Below are 15,851 nucleotides of genomic sequence, written 5' to 3' on the forward strand. Positions count from 1 at the left end.
AAAATATGCAAAGCTTGAATTATATCAATAAAATTGTCAGAAAATAAACACAAACCGATGGCCTCCAAACTACATACTTTTGTTGCTACTCTTCCAATTTTTGTTGAATTAAAGAGCTAGAATGTGTAATTCGCCTTTTTAATAAGTATTTGAGTGATGCAAGGATTGCCCAACGGTGCAAACTGGAGTGTGGGCTAAAATTTTTGCCCACTCCAAGGTAAAGAATTCACGATTTCAAAAGACATTTCATTTTCACGAAATACTTTCGTAGCCTTGTCCCCACCTCAGATGACATTCAAATCAAATCACACCCACACTTTTATACTTTCGTTTCTATTTCGGGTGTATTTTTTTCGTAAGTTTTCGTACGTAATTAACAAGAAAATGCAAAAGCGAGATACCTTGTAGATCTGCGATAGGCTATGTTACAGCGTCAGGTTTTAATTGAAAATTATCTGGGAATTAAGGCATTCGAAGTGATATATACACGTTGTAATAATTGAGTTCTCACATATTGTGTTTGTTCCCTTTTCGGCGCTAGGAGCCCCTCGTGGTTTCGCCTTTGCAGAGTTTGCAACTGTACAAGAAGCTCAACGCTGGATGGAAATGACTCAGGTAGCCAATTCTATGACGTTCTACCAGTTAAACCCTACTCTATGCTTTTGGATATCAAGTGACAACATTTCTTTTCTTCTTTTCTTCTCCTTGCAGTTTCATAGTCTTATTTGATCAATGCGTTATGGTGACTATTTGCTGTATTTAGTATCATCCTCAGGCTGGTTCCAAACATTAACAATTACCATGACATTCTTGCCCAACAGAGGAAGAGGGTTTAAACTGTCAATTGAAATTACTGTTACCTGTGTTGGTATGCTAATAACTGCATCTGTCATACACAGAGGAAATACTCATCCCCCTCTGTTGTGTCAAATGGGAATCTGATGGGGGGATATATTTTTCGAAATCAAGGAAGGGGTAAATTTGTCTTTTTCCAATTTTTCAATACCCCCCCCCCCAAAAAAAAAATTCAATGAAAATATCTCCCAAAATCATTTGAATCGTGAAATCATGAAAGTACCATTTTTAAACTCAAGAAAGGCACATGCCCCCTCCCCATAGTCCCCCAGTTGGCGCCTCTAGGAGGGATTCTCCTCTCCCAGGTTAATATTATCCTACTCTCTCATAAAACTGTTGGAAAAATTCCCCCGAATGAGACAAAAATATCAGTTTCATCACATTGTAGCTTTCTTTTTTTTAGCAAAATTTTGAAGCAAACTCTTGCGTAATATCTTCACCGCCCTCTTCCCTATCCAAACTTAATATCTTTGACTCCCCTTGTTGGTAAATTTAAAAGGTCGTGGGAATTTTTATGGTGTCTAGATCCAGATAATGAGGTTACCATAGCGAATTGAATAATATAAGATAGCAAATCATTGTCTTAATATTTTATGAGGACTTAAACAGTGATTGAAAATCGTCATTTTTAAAGGTATAGGAGATAAAGTTAAATAATTACTCTCTTGAAATTGACTTGATATTTCTAAACTCTTAACGATTTAATTTCCTTGGGCTAAGTAGTGTGGGAAGCTACCATTTTGTCATAATAAAGATGACTGAGTTGATATTTGTATTTTCTTGTTTCGCTTTTTAGTTTTTTTATTGCTATTTCTATAGCTTAAAATTCTGAACAAATTGATTTCTACTTGACAAAAAAAGAATAAGTAATACTTGAATTCATTATTGTAGACATTTGGAATTCCGTTTGGAGTTCAAAAGCCCTGTAAAGTGGCTGAATATCTTGAAATTTTGGCATGGCCTCTTTCCCATTGGCTTTTTTTTCTTTTCTTTTTTAACATATATAACGTATTTCTAAATTTTAACACTTTCTATTTATAATGTGATAGGTTTTTATCGCAGTTCTATTTAGTTAGCTTGTAATGTTACAATAGATCTATTTATTTTTATTTACCTCTGTTTATGACCTAGTTTCGTAGGTATGCCTTTCATGTTTAGGATTTAGCCTAAGAGCCTGTCGGACGACAAGCCTAATATAGTAACGTTGTATAATATCAGATGTTTTGAAATTAATGATTGGCTAGGTGTTAAGTACTCGTACAGTTACGTACACTCATTATTCATGAAAACTTTATATCAAGTCGAGAGTCTTTATAAAACGAACAGTAAAATTCTTTTCTATTTCAAGTCTTATGATTGAGGCACTTTTTGAATGGTAGTTGCCAACAAAAAGAAAAGAAAGCTCTAGGTTTAGAAGCGTAAAATAAGCAAATGACTGCAAGTTTATTTTAAGTACTGAAATATGCCATAAAAGTAAAGACCATAATAATTAGGACTTGCAACAGTGGAAAACTAAAAGGCATTTTGATATTAATAATTTTAGTAATGAAAATTTACAAATAAAAAAACAAAGAAAAATACTAATAATTTTACTCTAAACTTGCAAAAATGTTTGTAAAAAATTACCATTTTAAGTAAATGAAACTTTTTTTTTCTTTTTTTTTTTTACTGATCCGTATCAATAGCTGGGATCGAAAAAAAAGAGAAAAAAAAAATGGAAATCCTATAAAGAAGAGAAAAGATTTTTAGAATGTAAAACGGCATTTATTAAAAGCGAAAGAATAAATAACAATCCAGAAGGGTACGCTTAGAGAAGTGCAGCTCAATTTTGTTCCATATGGAAGTAGTTCTAAATATTATAATAATCTGTGAAAGTTGTGAGATTGCTATGAATATTTAATTCTCATTATTTTATTATTTTGTATAAGTTGTATGTTTTGTCAGTAGTTACGTATATGCATTATAATGGGTATAGTTTGAAGATCAGTAAAATTTTGCTTACACTTTCTTTTGGACTTTGTAAGAAAAAAGTAGGTTGGTTCAAAATCAATTATGATTATTTTTGACCGTTCAAATCCAATTATTATTATTATTTAGTTTGTTTATTCAATAAGTATTTGACTATGCATACTATAATGTGTAAATTAAAAATTTTAGTTTAATTTTGCTTTTCTTTTCTTTTTGGCTTGTTAAATTAGTGACCGTGTACTTGGGCTTGGTTCAGACTGAAAACATAAGCATAGATAAGCAATTGCTCACTGAAGAAGTAAGAAATTTGTTTAGAATGAGTCAAGAATAATAGACTAGTTTACATTAGTTGCAATTATGAGTAACAATTGCTCATAGGTCTTGATGCCAGACTCGAATTAATTTTCATAAAATTCATAATCTATGCTCGTAAAATTCTTAATTGCCAATGGATTTTTAAACCTCATATCATATGGCCAAATGCACAACGTCCCATAACGTTTCGGCTGAACGATTTTTGAAAATCTAGGGCGTCAGATTGTAGTTTCATCACCATAAATAGTTGAATTTCTGAACGATTTTGACGCTGAATCTATCATGAATTAATGACTGTGGGCATTTGGGAACGATTTCACAATTTCTTGTGATTAATTATTGATAGCTATGGCGTTTTTGCTGCATTAATGCTAGAGAGTTTGTGGGGAGGAGGCTATTGCTTTAATACTAGTACACCACGAAGTTGGCACTAAAATAGATGTGGAATAAAGCAAGTCATGAAGTTTTAATAAATTTTGGTGGGATCAGTTCCCATTGGGTAAAAATTAAAAATGCAAGATTCTAAATTGTTTACGGACGGATAAATTTTAGCTTCTAAATTTTACCGCAAATATCATCCAGCCATTTAGTAAATCCCTTAATTTATTTTTTTTTTTATTTTTTTTTTTTGACGACTACCGGTGGTTGATGTTTTCACCTTGTCTTTCCACATACAGCAAAAAACATTGTGTTTTTCTCTAGTATATAAACTGAGGATGCAAGTGTGGTAAATCACGAAAACCATTCGACTTTTGCATGACAGGTGAACAAGCAAAATTCCAAGATATAATGGAATTTCAGCAATTCTAGTTTTACAATATAGTGAAATACCGAAATATCCCCAAATATTTCAGCAATATGTACAGTAGCCATTTAGCCATTACCAGTGAGAAGGGGAAATATTGTTGGTTGTTAGGAAAATCAAGAAAACACTAGTTTATTTCATATTGTCATGTGAAAAAGTCACGTTGTCTTGAGATTATGTATGTTCGCTTTGTAGGGCAAGCATCATTGATACCAATAATACGCCTCTAATCATGAGCATTGCTTATGCTATCCGTCCAAACTCGGCCGTAATAGTCAACCATATGTTTAGTAAAATATGGTGTGATATTTTTGTTGCTGTTTTTTTTTTCTTTTGAGTAAAACTAATTAGGCGATATCAGTTTCGGTTCTGTTTTTGACAGGGTTACTTTATTTTATGTTCTTCTTGTTTTCCTATAGAATTCTAGTAACGTTGCCTGTATCTAGGCTAAATGTGACTTGAGTTTGGTACAATGGTTCTTCATACAAGATATGAATCAGCACCAAAGTCGATCATCAATTGGCGAAAAATTTGAATTTTCGACATCCCCGTGGATGGGGTTTTGTCCCCTTTCAGGTGAAAATCTTATCAAAACAATAAATTAAATAATATATTTTATATTCGTAGGGTATAGCATGGCTAGATGACAATGTCAAAGCATATTTGCAATACAGTGTTGCTAGAGATGGAGGCCCACATGGATTTATGCCCATTCACGCGGATGGGAATAAAAACGACGGTTTTAGAGACAAAAATGATTGGACATGTTCTAAGGTAAGATAAGCACTATTTAGCAGTTGCGTCCCTCAGAAGTAAAAAAAATAAATATATTTTGGGCAGTTTGAAATTATAAGAGATATAAAGTACAAGAGGAAGAGGCAAAGTATAAGGCAGGGTTAAAGCTCCTACCTTGGCCTTTCATGGTGTAGCTATGCGACCCAATAAGAGCTTAAAACCCATCTCCTCCTCCCTAAAAAAATTACGGAATATTCTATATATCAATGGATATAAAGCCTTTGGTTATAAAATGATTCTAAAAGGTAAGTTTCATGTTCAAACTCCCTTTCCATTAGTGAGCAAATTTACCCCACCCCCCGTCTCCTCTCGCCCTGAATCAAATCTTGGCTACGACCCCTGCTGCTCAATCTCTACTTTCAAGTACATGACGAAACATTACTAGATCCTGGACGTTTTTCCAACCAATTAATTGAATTGACCAAAACCAGCTACAAATATCCGTGGCAGAAAAATGAGATTATTTCTGACTTCGCAGCTTTTATAGTTCTCTCATTGCTGGAGAATTCGGATAATTTCCTTTGTGTCTTTCTTAGAAAGTTGGCCCACGGCAAGACAATCAACTTTTAAAGTAAAAGATTTCCCTTTTCTGGTTTACATAGTTTGCTGTTTCATTTCTGATTAATTTGACTTATTTCGTCTATTTTTTTATTCTTTGTTTTTGTTTTACAGTGTTTTTCAACAAGCTTCAGACGTAGAGAAGTGTGCTACCGGTGTGGGGAAAGACGTGAAGTTGCGGAAGTGTCCCTAGATGTTTTGAAAGAACTTTCGAACCATCCTACAAATAGTAAGTTCTAGGTCCTATACACAAAGTCGGCTTTAAATAAGGCCTGCTTTTTTTTCTTTCTTTTTTTCGAATAATGTTGACTATCGTTTTCGAACGGTACATATTGTCTTGAATAAGTCAGCTTTAAACAAGGCCTGCTTTTTTTTCTTTTTTTTCGAATAATGTTGACTATCGTTTTCGAACGGTACATATTGTCTTGAATAAGTCAGCTTTAAACAAGGCCTGCTTTTTTTTCGAATAATGCTGACTATCGTTTTCAAACGGTACATATTGTTTTGAATAAGTCAGCTTTAAACAAGGCCTGCTTTTTTTTCTTTTTTTTCGAATAATGCTGACTATCGTTTTCAAACGGTACATATTGTTTTGAATAAGTCAGCTTTAAACAAGGCCTGCTTTTTTTTCTTTTTTTTCGAATAATGCTGACTATCGTTTTCAAACGGTACATATTGTTTTGAATAAGTCAGCTTTAAATAAAGCCTGCTTTTTTTTGTTTTTGTTTTGTTTTTTTCGAATAACGTTGACTATCGTTTTCGAACGGTACATATTGTTTTGAATAAGTCGGCTTTAAATAAGGCCTGCTTTTTTCTTTTTTTGTTTTTCTTTTCTTTTCGAATAACCTTGACTATCGTTTTCGAACGGCACATATTGTTTTGAATAAGTCGGCTTTAAATAAGGCCTGCTTTTTTTCGAATAATGTTAACTATCGTTTTCGAACGGTACATATTGTTTTGAATAAGTCGGCTTTAAATAAGGCCTGCTTTTTTCTTTTTTTGTTTTTGTTTTCTTTTCGAATAACCTTGACTATCGTTTTCGAACGGCACATATTGTTTTGAATAAGTCGGCTTTAAATAAGGCCTGCTTTTTTTTCGAATAATGTTAACTATCGTTTTCGAACGGTATATATTGTTTTGAATAATCATTCAAACTCAAAACGACATTTTTAGGAATTGGAACACTTTTCTGAATGGCTGTAGTATTTCGTCAGTAACACAGCTGCAACTTGGGGCTTAGTTAGTTTTAACATTGATATTCCTTAGTGTGTGCTTACATTGGAATATCTATATGGCAAGCAATTGTTTTTACGTATGTTCTTATTTTTATTTTTGACTTCTGGCCAAAAGGATTTGAGTTGCTTTTTCGTGTGTGGCTCGTCTATAAATGGTTGAGGTAGTAAACAGGGGCGTAATTTGCTATAAGGTAGGGAGCAACTGCCCCTTTCAAACTCCAGTTTGCCCCCCCCCCCCTCCTCCCACGAGACCCCAGCTCTCCCCCACACCTTAGTTTGCCCCCACCCCCCAGCTGAAATTAAATTTCTGTAAAAGATCCTATTAACACTAAGATAAGTCTGCATAGTTCAAGCATCTAAAGGAACAGGTTAGTTTTCTTTTATATATCTTTGCCTTTATGGTACTATATGACTCATTTTTCACTGTCATTTTCACTTAATTTGGGAAAATTGGCTCCACCTTTGACCCCCTCCCCAGGATTTTGACAAAATTACGCCACTGGTTGTAAAGTAAAGTAATCATACGTTTTCTTGGTTTTTAGTCGTCATTCTTAGTGGGTTTTTTTTTTTTCATTACTGATTTGGCCTGAACGGCCAAATCATTGTTAGCACCAGTCGAAAGTGACTTAACATTTATTTTTATATTTTTCTCATCTCATTATTAAAAATCTCGGAATCTTCTTGGGTTTCCTTGGATAAAAGTTACTCTAGAAAAATTCTCTTCAAGAGACACGGGAAAATTTCTTGAACCCAAAATTGCACCTACCAGTCTTATTTCTAAAAAAAAAATGTAGAGAACTTGGTTTTCTATAATTTTATAGAATGAATATATTCTATAACAGCGTTTAGCTGTTTCCTGACTTCAGTTCCTAAAAGTTGTTTAATCAGTTTTCTGGCTCTAGTCAAAAATTTGTAATTCGAGAGAAATTTGTCAGTTAAAGGAAAACTATAGACGAAATTACCTGGTACAAACTAGAGACATTTTACCTAAAGATATTTTATATTGGTGGTGAATTAACTGCTTCTCATTTTTCTGATTGGCCCGAAAATTTGTGGTAGAATCCAATCAAGGTTTGAACTCTTAAGATGGAGTAGCATTCTTCTCTAAGAATTAACTATCTAAGTAAAACAGCTAAACGAAGCATTCATTTGAAACATAAACACGTCTGAGGAATATAGTTTGCAATCACGGCCGTATACTAAGTGAAAGAAATGTTTGTTTGACTCGTAAAAGCATAAAAAATGAATATAAACAAATTTTTAATGCGTTTTTTAAAGTTTTTGCCCCTCCCTCCCCCCCAAAAAAAAATCTGGATACGGTCCTGTTAGCAATATAACTAGATTTGCCTATTCCGCTCGCCTATTAATTTGGCAGCTGTTTTTGCGAAGAAGCCAAACATTAATTGTCTTGAGACTTTTTCTAAGGTCACTCTCTTTACAGAAATTCGTTTATTCCAAGCATTCACTTTGGCTGAATTTGCCATTCTGCATGTTACATTGTAAAAGAATTTCCTCATTTTCAGCTTCTTTGTTAGTTTCAGTTTAAAGTACAGATTGGCATTGAAATTGATGGAATAGTCTATTCATGCTATTCACCCAAGAATCGCTGAATGAATAAGAGACTATCTGTCAACAAGTGAAATGACATCATTTTTATATAATTCTGGAAAAGGCTTATGCCAGCTTTGCCTCTCACATTTTTTTTCTTTTTTTCTCTGTTCCTTGCTGGCCATGGATCCTCATAGGGGAGACTATGTTTGTCGTTTTATTATGTTTAATTTGTTGTTAGACGAATAAGCCCAGAGGTTTTACGATTTCTGTATAACTAATAGTGGATGCTTGAAGTAGTTTTCTACTTTATTGTCATTGATAAACCGTATATTATCTTCTAAATCTTTTTTTCATGGGTTCGATTTTCTTAGTGTATCTACGCTAGTTTACTATTTATTAAATTTAGAAGCGTTGAATATTTTTTTTTATTTTTAGCGGTAATGCTGCGATCTTTAGACACTCTTGTTACGGAGGAAGCTGTTGTAGCCAAACTGGCTGGAATTCCAGAAATTGCTAGTCTTTCCATTAAGAGTGCAAGAATTGGTAAAGATCCAGTAACTAAGGCTCATAGAGGGATCTGCTACTTGGAGATGAACAATGTAATGGATGCAATGAAATTGTATCAAGCGTTAACCAGTAATCCATTGCAGTTCGAAGAAAAACAAGGTTGGTTTTTTTCTCGTGTTATGAGATCGTAGCCAATTCTAAATGAGACTACAGAAAGTTCAGTTAGAAATTCCCTCCTGCTTCTTAAGAGAAAACGGAAGCCAGTTCAATTAAAATCGAACAACTAACCCAAAGAACATGTGATTCACGTAATTTCAGCCATCTTGATACTTAATTGATTAGCTCCGATGTGTTTAATTTAGACTTCTTTCAGTTTTTTTTAAATAATACCATTCAATAAAAATACGGACTCTTATCTCGAAAAGGGAATAACAATATGGCTTTTGAGTTCTAATTTTTTTCTTTTTTTTTGCAGCCAAGTAATTGTCTCCACAATACAACGCAAACGTCCAAAAGTGCCGTAGCAAAGCAGTATCTTACTTGACAGTTTTCAAATTTGTTGGCAGATTTTGTCTAAAAACACCATTTTTGCATATAAAAATACTTTTTGCTCAAAGAAAAGCTGTCAAAACACAAGTTGTGCTACTAAAGTGTGGGCGGTTTTTAGAATTTTGTTGAGTTCTGCCTCTGGCTGGTTTGGACTATTTTGCATACCTGTTATTTATTGAGCTGTCAATAGTTTTCAGAAGCAAAGTTGACTTTGCTTCTAGAAATCCATGTTAGAATGTCCTTACGCACCTGAAAACAACTTTTTTTTTTAATCAACTTGAATGATTTCTATATAATCATCAAAACAAGGCTTTAGAAATTTGTGCTCGTTTCCTTGTGGAAATTAGTATTTTATAATCCAGCTAATGCAGTGCTTTCAAACCTTTTCGTACTGGCATCCCCTTCAAAAAAAAAAAAAATTGGTGCGCCCTCCTTTAAAAAACAATATTATGTAAGAATATAATATATTTATTGTAAGAAATGTAATAGTAAAACAAAAAAGAATATGTAATTAATACTACTGCAACATAAAAATTTAATGCGACGATTGAGCTTGTTTTTCAGCACAAATTTTCTCAAACCATGGTATCATTGAAGAAATCACGGTTCTCAGTTCCTTTTCAATTATTAAGCGATATCGATACTTTGTTTTTAAGATAGCTACTGTAGAAAACCAGTTTCACTTAGGTAAGGTGTTACAAATGGCAATAAAATTTCTAAAGTTTTGCTTGTCAAAGTAGGTAAAATCATCCTTTTACTCGTAGCCAAAACGTGTGGATTACGTATATTGCTGATTCTTTTTTTTACACCTATTCGACTTTTTTGGTTTGTATTCGAAAATGATATTTTGGAAACAGCTGCACGCCCCCTTGCATCAGTCTCGCGCCCCCTGGGGGGGGGGGGGCGCTCCAAAGGTTGGAAACTACAGTAATGGTTAAAGATATCTATATTTTTACTTTCTATTATTACTCTTTTTTCAATTCGTCTATCTACTTTTAGAACGTTGAAGTTAGTTAAAAGACCTATGACTGTCTTATAAATTCGTGTTAAAAAGTGTGCTTTAGTTCTGATTTTTATTTTTTATCTGATTTTTAGTTCTGATATGATATTTCTGATTTTCTGCTTATTTTTATGACGTTGATCATCACATTCTTCTCTTTCCAATCACATTATTCATTTAGTGCGTGGCAGAAAATGCAAATAACAAGTTAACTCTTTGTTTCTTTGTAGTTAGTAGCTTAGTCAACAATAAAAAAAAAATAAAAAACGAAGAATGGTTAATGAAAATCAGTAGAATCTGAAATATGTAAAAGGAAATTCATAATGAAACTCTATTTACACCTAACTTTGAGCGTTCTGGAATCTGGCTGACGCTATTATTATATCGTATGGTTAACTAGAATTTTAAAACCAGCGAACGTTGTTTTTTTGTACCGTAATTTCAAAGGTGTGAGCTAATCAAAATTTTCCGAACAATAATTTTAATGGCCAGTCTCTGCCAAATCTAACTCAATGTGCTTGTTTTGGTTGGGTCCAGTTCTAAATGCTGGCTAAGTGCCTTGAACCAGATTTAGATTTGACTGATTCTTAAAATTAGCTCCGGCCAAGTCTCCACTTGCCTTAATTCGCGGCGCAGTGAATAGCTTCTCCAGAGCCCAGTCATTGCATTCTTTAAGAAAAAAGAGGGGGGGGGGAGGAATGTAAAACTTCAATTTTCATTCCTTGACTTTCTCAAAACATGAAAGGTATGCAGAGGGCCCAATCAATTATAAATTAGAAGTTCTAATGTCCTTTCTGAGGATCGTAAGCGATAAAAGGGAAACTGCCCTTGTCATGTTTTTTTCCTCGTAATTCCCCATGGTATGTTGGCAAAATGTTTAGGTAGCCAATTTGCTCAATATTGTCAAAAGGTTCAGTTCCTTTGGAAATTGTGTAACCCATCTGAGGGCCAAGAGCCCTAAATTATGTAAATCGTCTATTGTTTAAACATAAATTTTAAAGTAGAAATTAGGTGGGCATGGAAGCTTACATTTGTGATCTACATTCCTAACTTACGCAAATAAATTGGAGGTTTGCCCCCCTTCCCAAAACAAATTAAATAAAATAAAATGGGTTGAAAAGTGTTTTTGATGGGATTTTTTAAGATGATAATAAAATAGGTACCCATGGTAGTGGCTTGTTTGATCCCAACTCTATCAAGATGTATTGATTCTTCCAATCTTCGATATATTTTCTGTTTTGTTTCGTCTATTTTCTTGGGTTCTGACGAACTTGTTCTGTCCTTTATATTAACACTTACAAAAAAGGACTTAAGCTGATAAAGTTCAGCTTTTAATTTTATTTTTCTTACCATTTAAAATTTTGAATGTTCCAGTATTTTCTTATAAAAAATAATGTATAGTTCAAATAATAAATAAATGCTAAATTCTAATGGAAATGTTCTGAATTGCATTGTGTTTTAACGACTTAGACGACTCTGAGTTCTTTGTATCACGCAAGTCCAAAAATGCAAAATATTATGATAATTTTAAGAGTGTTGACCCTCATTTATAAAGAAGAAACAATTACCTATTAATATTGTATGTAATTTAACATATCTTCATACAGAGACTTGTATAAAGTCCAAGTTAAGGATATTTTTTGTAATAAATGGAATAAATTCCTGAATATTTGACAGAAACGGTTTCTTTTGTGTTAAAAATAAGCTTGATGTTTCCATTGTTTTTAGAATTGAGAATATGTTTATAATGCCGATTTGATTCTTGAAAAATCTCCGATTTTCCAATTCTGATTAATCGTTCTATCCCAAACCGATATTAACACCATAAAAATGAATAAAGAAATAGTGTTTCCTTGGTTTGATTTTAATTTTGTACCTCGTCATGAAAATGAAAATATTAATGCTCATTATAATTAATGCTCATTATAATCTAATTGACTCTTGCTGTTTCTTCCTTCCACTCTTTGATATCTTTATGTTATGGGATGTGAGCATCTCTTACTAGGTTGCTAGCTACCAGAGGCGAATCTCAAGCATTTATATGTGGGGGGGGGGCAAGAGGGGCTCATATCCGGATAGTCTAGCGACATGGGCTGTATAATATTTGTTTTCAAATTATTGGGGGGGCAACTGCCCCCTCCCCCAAACGACGCCCCTTCTAGCTATCGCTGCAACCCGTAATCCTTCCACTCTTTATATCTTTATATTATACTATTTATTTTTTAGCTCAAGTCTCGTATTGTCGACCCATTTCAAATGAAGCAAAGCATGAAGCACAATCCACATATGTAAGTGTGTTTTTCTCAATAAAAAATTTGTGGAAAGCCTTGAGAGAAATAATGAAAACAGGATTTTGGCGGGCTTTTGAACGAAAAGTTAATTAAAAGAGTTAAAGCATTTGATAAAATTATCATTTGATGATTTGTAGAAATTTTATGAGAAACAAGTAACAAAAACCCTTTTTTGGTTTTGAACTCACTACTAATAAAAGTCAGTATGATGTTAAAATTAAACGCAAATTCATGCTCTCCTTAAGAAGGTTTGACGAGACATTTGAGGTTTATTGGGGTCTCTTTTCAAGTTTTGTGTGCTATTTTTCTGCAGTCCAAGGATTTCAATGTTTGTTATCTCAATATCTTTGCTTTTTTGGATTTATTTCTTTTTATATTATTTAATTCTATTATTTATTTATTTTATTAGATTTTATTTCTTTCTTTCTATGATTTCAATCTCTTTGCAAGTTTTGTGTGCTATTTGTCTGCAATCTTAGGATTTCAATGTATCAACATAATAGAGATATGTAATGTGGCAAACACGCAGAAAAAGGATATGATCGGAGTACCTAAAAGACGAGACTTAAAAAACTGCTTTGCAGACGCTCTACCTCCATTTGGAATAGCTTCCTAGGGGAGGGACTATCCATGAAATCGTTGGTTCTTTTAAAAGGAAACTCAACTGATACAAATCTTGGGATAAAAACTAAGTAGTTGAGTAGTGGAATACGAGACCCTAAGTTTTTACCAGCTCCGTGCCATGAAACCTATTATAAAAAAGAAACAAGTTTCTTTTGTTTTTGGGATGGGGGGGGGGTATCTTTCTAATTTCTTTATTAATATAAATAACGAATAGAGTGTTTAACCCAAAACTACTAAATAAATTTGGTGACTAAAGTTCTTTTGAAAGCCAATCTGATTTGATGTCATTTTTGGAGTGAGTTTCCCTCGCTTTAATGAACTGAATTTCAAAACAATAAGCAAAACCTGAAAATTGTTTCCTTAGACAATTAATATAACAATGAAACACATAAATTTCTTTTTTTGCTTTCCTTTTTGTTAGGTTATACATAATAGTTCCTCCAAAAGCTAGAAGCCAGACTTAGCAATTGTGTATGAGAGTGGAGCTGGTGCCAGTTCTCTCTCCAAAATTCGTCATTTTTCTCAAATTTTTCAAAATTTCTCCTCCCTCCAAAATTTTTCATTTTATCAGTTTTCTAGTTTGGGTGGGGATGCAAATTGTTCTTTTTAGATCGTTTTGGTATTTCAACTGCAAGATTTTTGTAATCCAATCGTTTTTTTTTTTTTTTTTTTTTTTTTTTTTTTTTTTTTTTTTTTTTTTTTTTTTTTTTAAATGAAGTAGCTAGAGACAATTATCCATAATTTTGTCCAACCCTGGGGGTTTTGGGTCTTAAATTAAGTGAGTTTTTTTTTGTCTCAAATGTAACTATCGTACAGTAGGAGCCAAGGATAGGCATTGGAGTGAGCAGAGTCTATCTGTGTAACTATGTAAAAAAAATAAATCATAAGTTGCATAGAGCTGCACTAAAGTCATCTCATCATAAGGGCTCAGGTTAAAGCGTGTTTTGCTGCCCTATGCAAAATCTTCGTAAATTATCCTAAACATCAATCAGTTTACAGCAGGTTACTCTCAACAGTTGTCGATGAATTCCACGCGCAGCTGAAGCGCAGCTGAAGCTTCGGGAAAATTATTGGTTTTTAAGTACTACAAATTTTGCCCACTGTTTCAGTTAATTTTCATTCTTGTTTTCCACCTTTAAATGCTCTTTCAAATCTTGGTTAATACTTAAGGGTTCTATTTTGAGCTTGATGCCGAACCCTGCGTCTACTAGTGGTGCGGCTAATCATGGAAATCGTTCTTTTTGTGTCTTGAAATGGGGGGGGGGGGGAATGCTGCAGGAAGTACTGGTCGTCTCACTTTTATCCTCAGATGATAAGAACGTCGTCTAAACGTGGTGTCTTTTTCAAATAACGATTTACTGATATATTTGAGTCAGTAAACTAAAGCCATGGAAGAGGCCTTAACTACGCTGAAAATTCCTAGAAAGGGAGGCAAAAAATTAGGTGTCAACGTCATCAAAAACTTATATAACGTTGCTTATCTTAAAAAATGGTTCAGATTTCGCTCTAAAGTCTTGAATGGGTAAAATTAGCTTCTGGTTGCATTGGTCGAAAATGAGATTTGGATGGTACTGGCAATTTTAGCATCGTATTAGAGGCCGTAAATCAGGGTTCCGGACCTCAGTTTTCTTGAAAATTTTAACGTTGTCAGAAGTTCACATTAGGTTGTGTGACATTGTCTGAAGATGTAATATGCGTAAAAAAAAAAAAAAAAAATACGGACATTGACTATACAAACTTTCCAAGAATTGAAATTATAATTTAGAACGTTGTGAATATGCCGAGTAACATGAATTCATTTTCAAACAGTTTGTGGTAACTGTTAGTAAGGAGCGACTCGGCTCAATAGTAACCAAAACTCTAAAAACGGAATCTTAATATCAATAGATACATCAAAGAATCAGCTTATAATGCTGATTCCAAATATATAAGATTAGTGTTACCCATCAAAAATTACGAGCCTTAGAAAATTTCCCTGATTTTGAAATAGGGGGGGAAGGAACACCCCCTTAAATTCAAGAAATCTTAATGAAAATCACACCTTAATGTTTAGCGTACTAGAGAACCATACTGTAGAAGTTTCAAGCTCCTATTCGCAAAAATGTGGAATTTTGCTATTTTGCCCGAAAACGTCATGGATGCGTGTTTATTTGTTTTTTCTTTTCCCAAGAGGGATCATTGAAATAATGGTCCTAGAACATCAGGAGAGGGTGCATTCGTACGGAAATTAAAAGTTGTTGTGCCCTCTTTAAGTGACCAAAAAGATTGGAGGGCAACTGGGCCCCTCCCACGCCCATTTTCCCCTCAAAGTTGTCCGATCAAAATTGTTAGACATCCGTTTTGTTCTGTATAGTTAGTAGATCAAATAACTATGTCTAGAGGTTTAAAATGACCCCCCCCCCCAAAGTCCGTGACGAGAGGCCTGTAAGTAATGAAATTTGCCCATTGTTTACGTATAGTATTTGTTATTGGGTAAGTATTCAGGCAGTTTTAGGGGGGTGTGCTTGGGGTGAGTTTCTATAGGGAAAATCTTCCCTGAGGAGGGAAGTTTCTGGGAGGGTGAATTTCCCAGGGGAAATGTTACACTGGGGGGATTTGACAGAATTACTATACGAAATTCTTTTTAATTGTCTTACATTCTCTTTGCCAAATGTTTCTTGTGGAGATGTTCCGGGAGAATTATCCGAGGGCTATTTTCCTCGTGTTTTGATTTCTGAGAATAATTTCCCGGAAGGGGGCATTTCTGGAGTGATTGATCATCTGATTAGGGATTAAAGTCTTATTCAAATGAAACAATC

General features: G+C 33.9%; 1 protein-coding gene across 1 annotated transcript in view; it reads left to right on the top strand.

The window, feature by feature from the left end:
- Nucleotides 1–15,851, top strand: part of LOC136039370 (RNA-binding protein 5-like) — a 145,128-nt gene that overhangs the window by 14,031 nt on the left and 115,246 nt on the right. The window contains exons 5-9 of the mRNA XM_065723046.1: nucleotides 542–615; nucleotides 4,571–4,717; nucleotides 5,411–5,525; nucleotides 8,518–8,748; nucleotides 12,365–12,426. Coding sequence (XP_065579118.1) covers nucleotides 542–615; nucleotides 4,571–4,717; nucleotides 5,411–5,525; nucleotides 8,518–8,748; nucleotides 12,365–12,426 — 629 coding nt within the window. The remainder of the gene's footprint in view (nucleotides 1–541; nucleotides 616–4,570; nucleotides 4,718–5,410; nucleotides 5,526–8,517; nucleotides 8,749–12,364; nucleotides 12,427–15,851) is intronic.

This window comes from Artemia franciscana, chromosome 19 (genome assembly GCF_032884065.1).
Source record: "Artemia franciscana chromosome 19, ASM3288406v1, whole genome shotgun sequence".
Lineage (NCBI taxonomy): Eukaryota > Metazoa > Arthropoda > Branchiopoda > Anostraca > Artemiidae > Artemia > Artemia franciscana.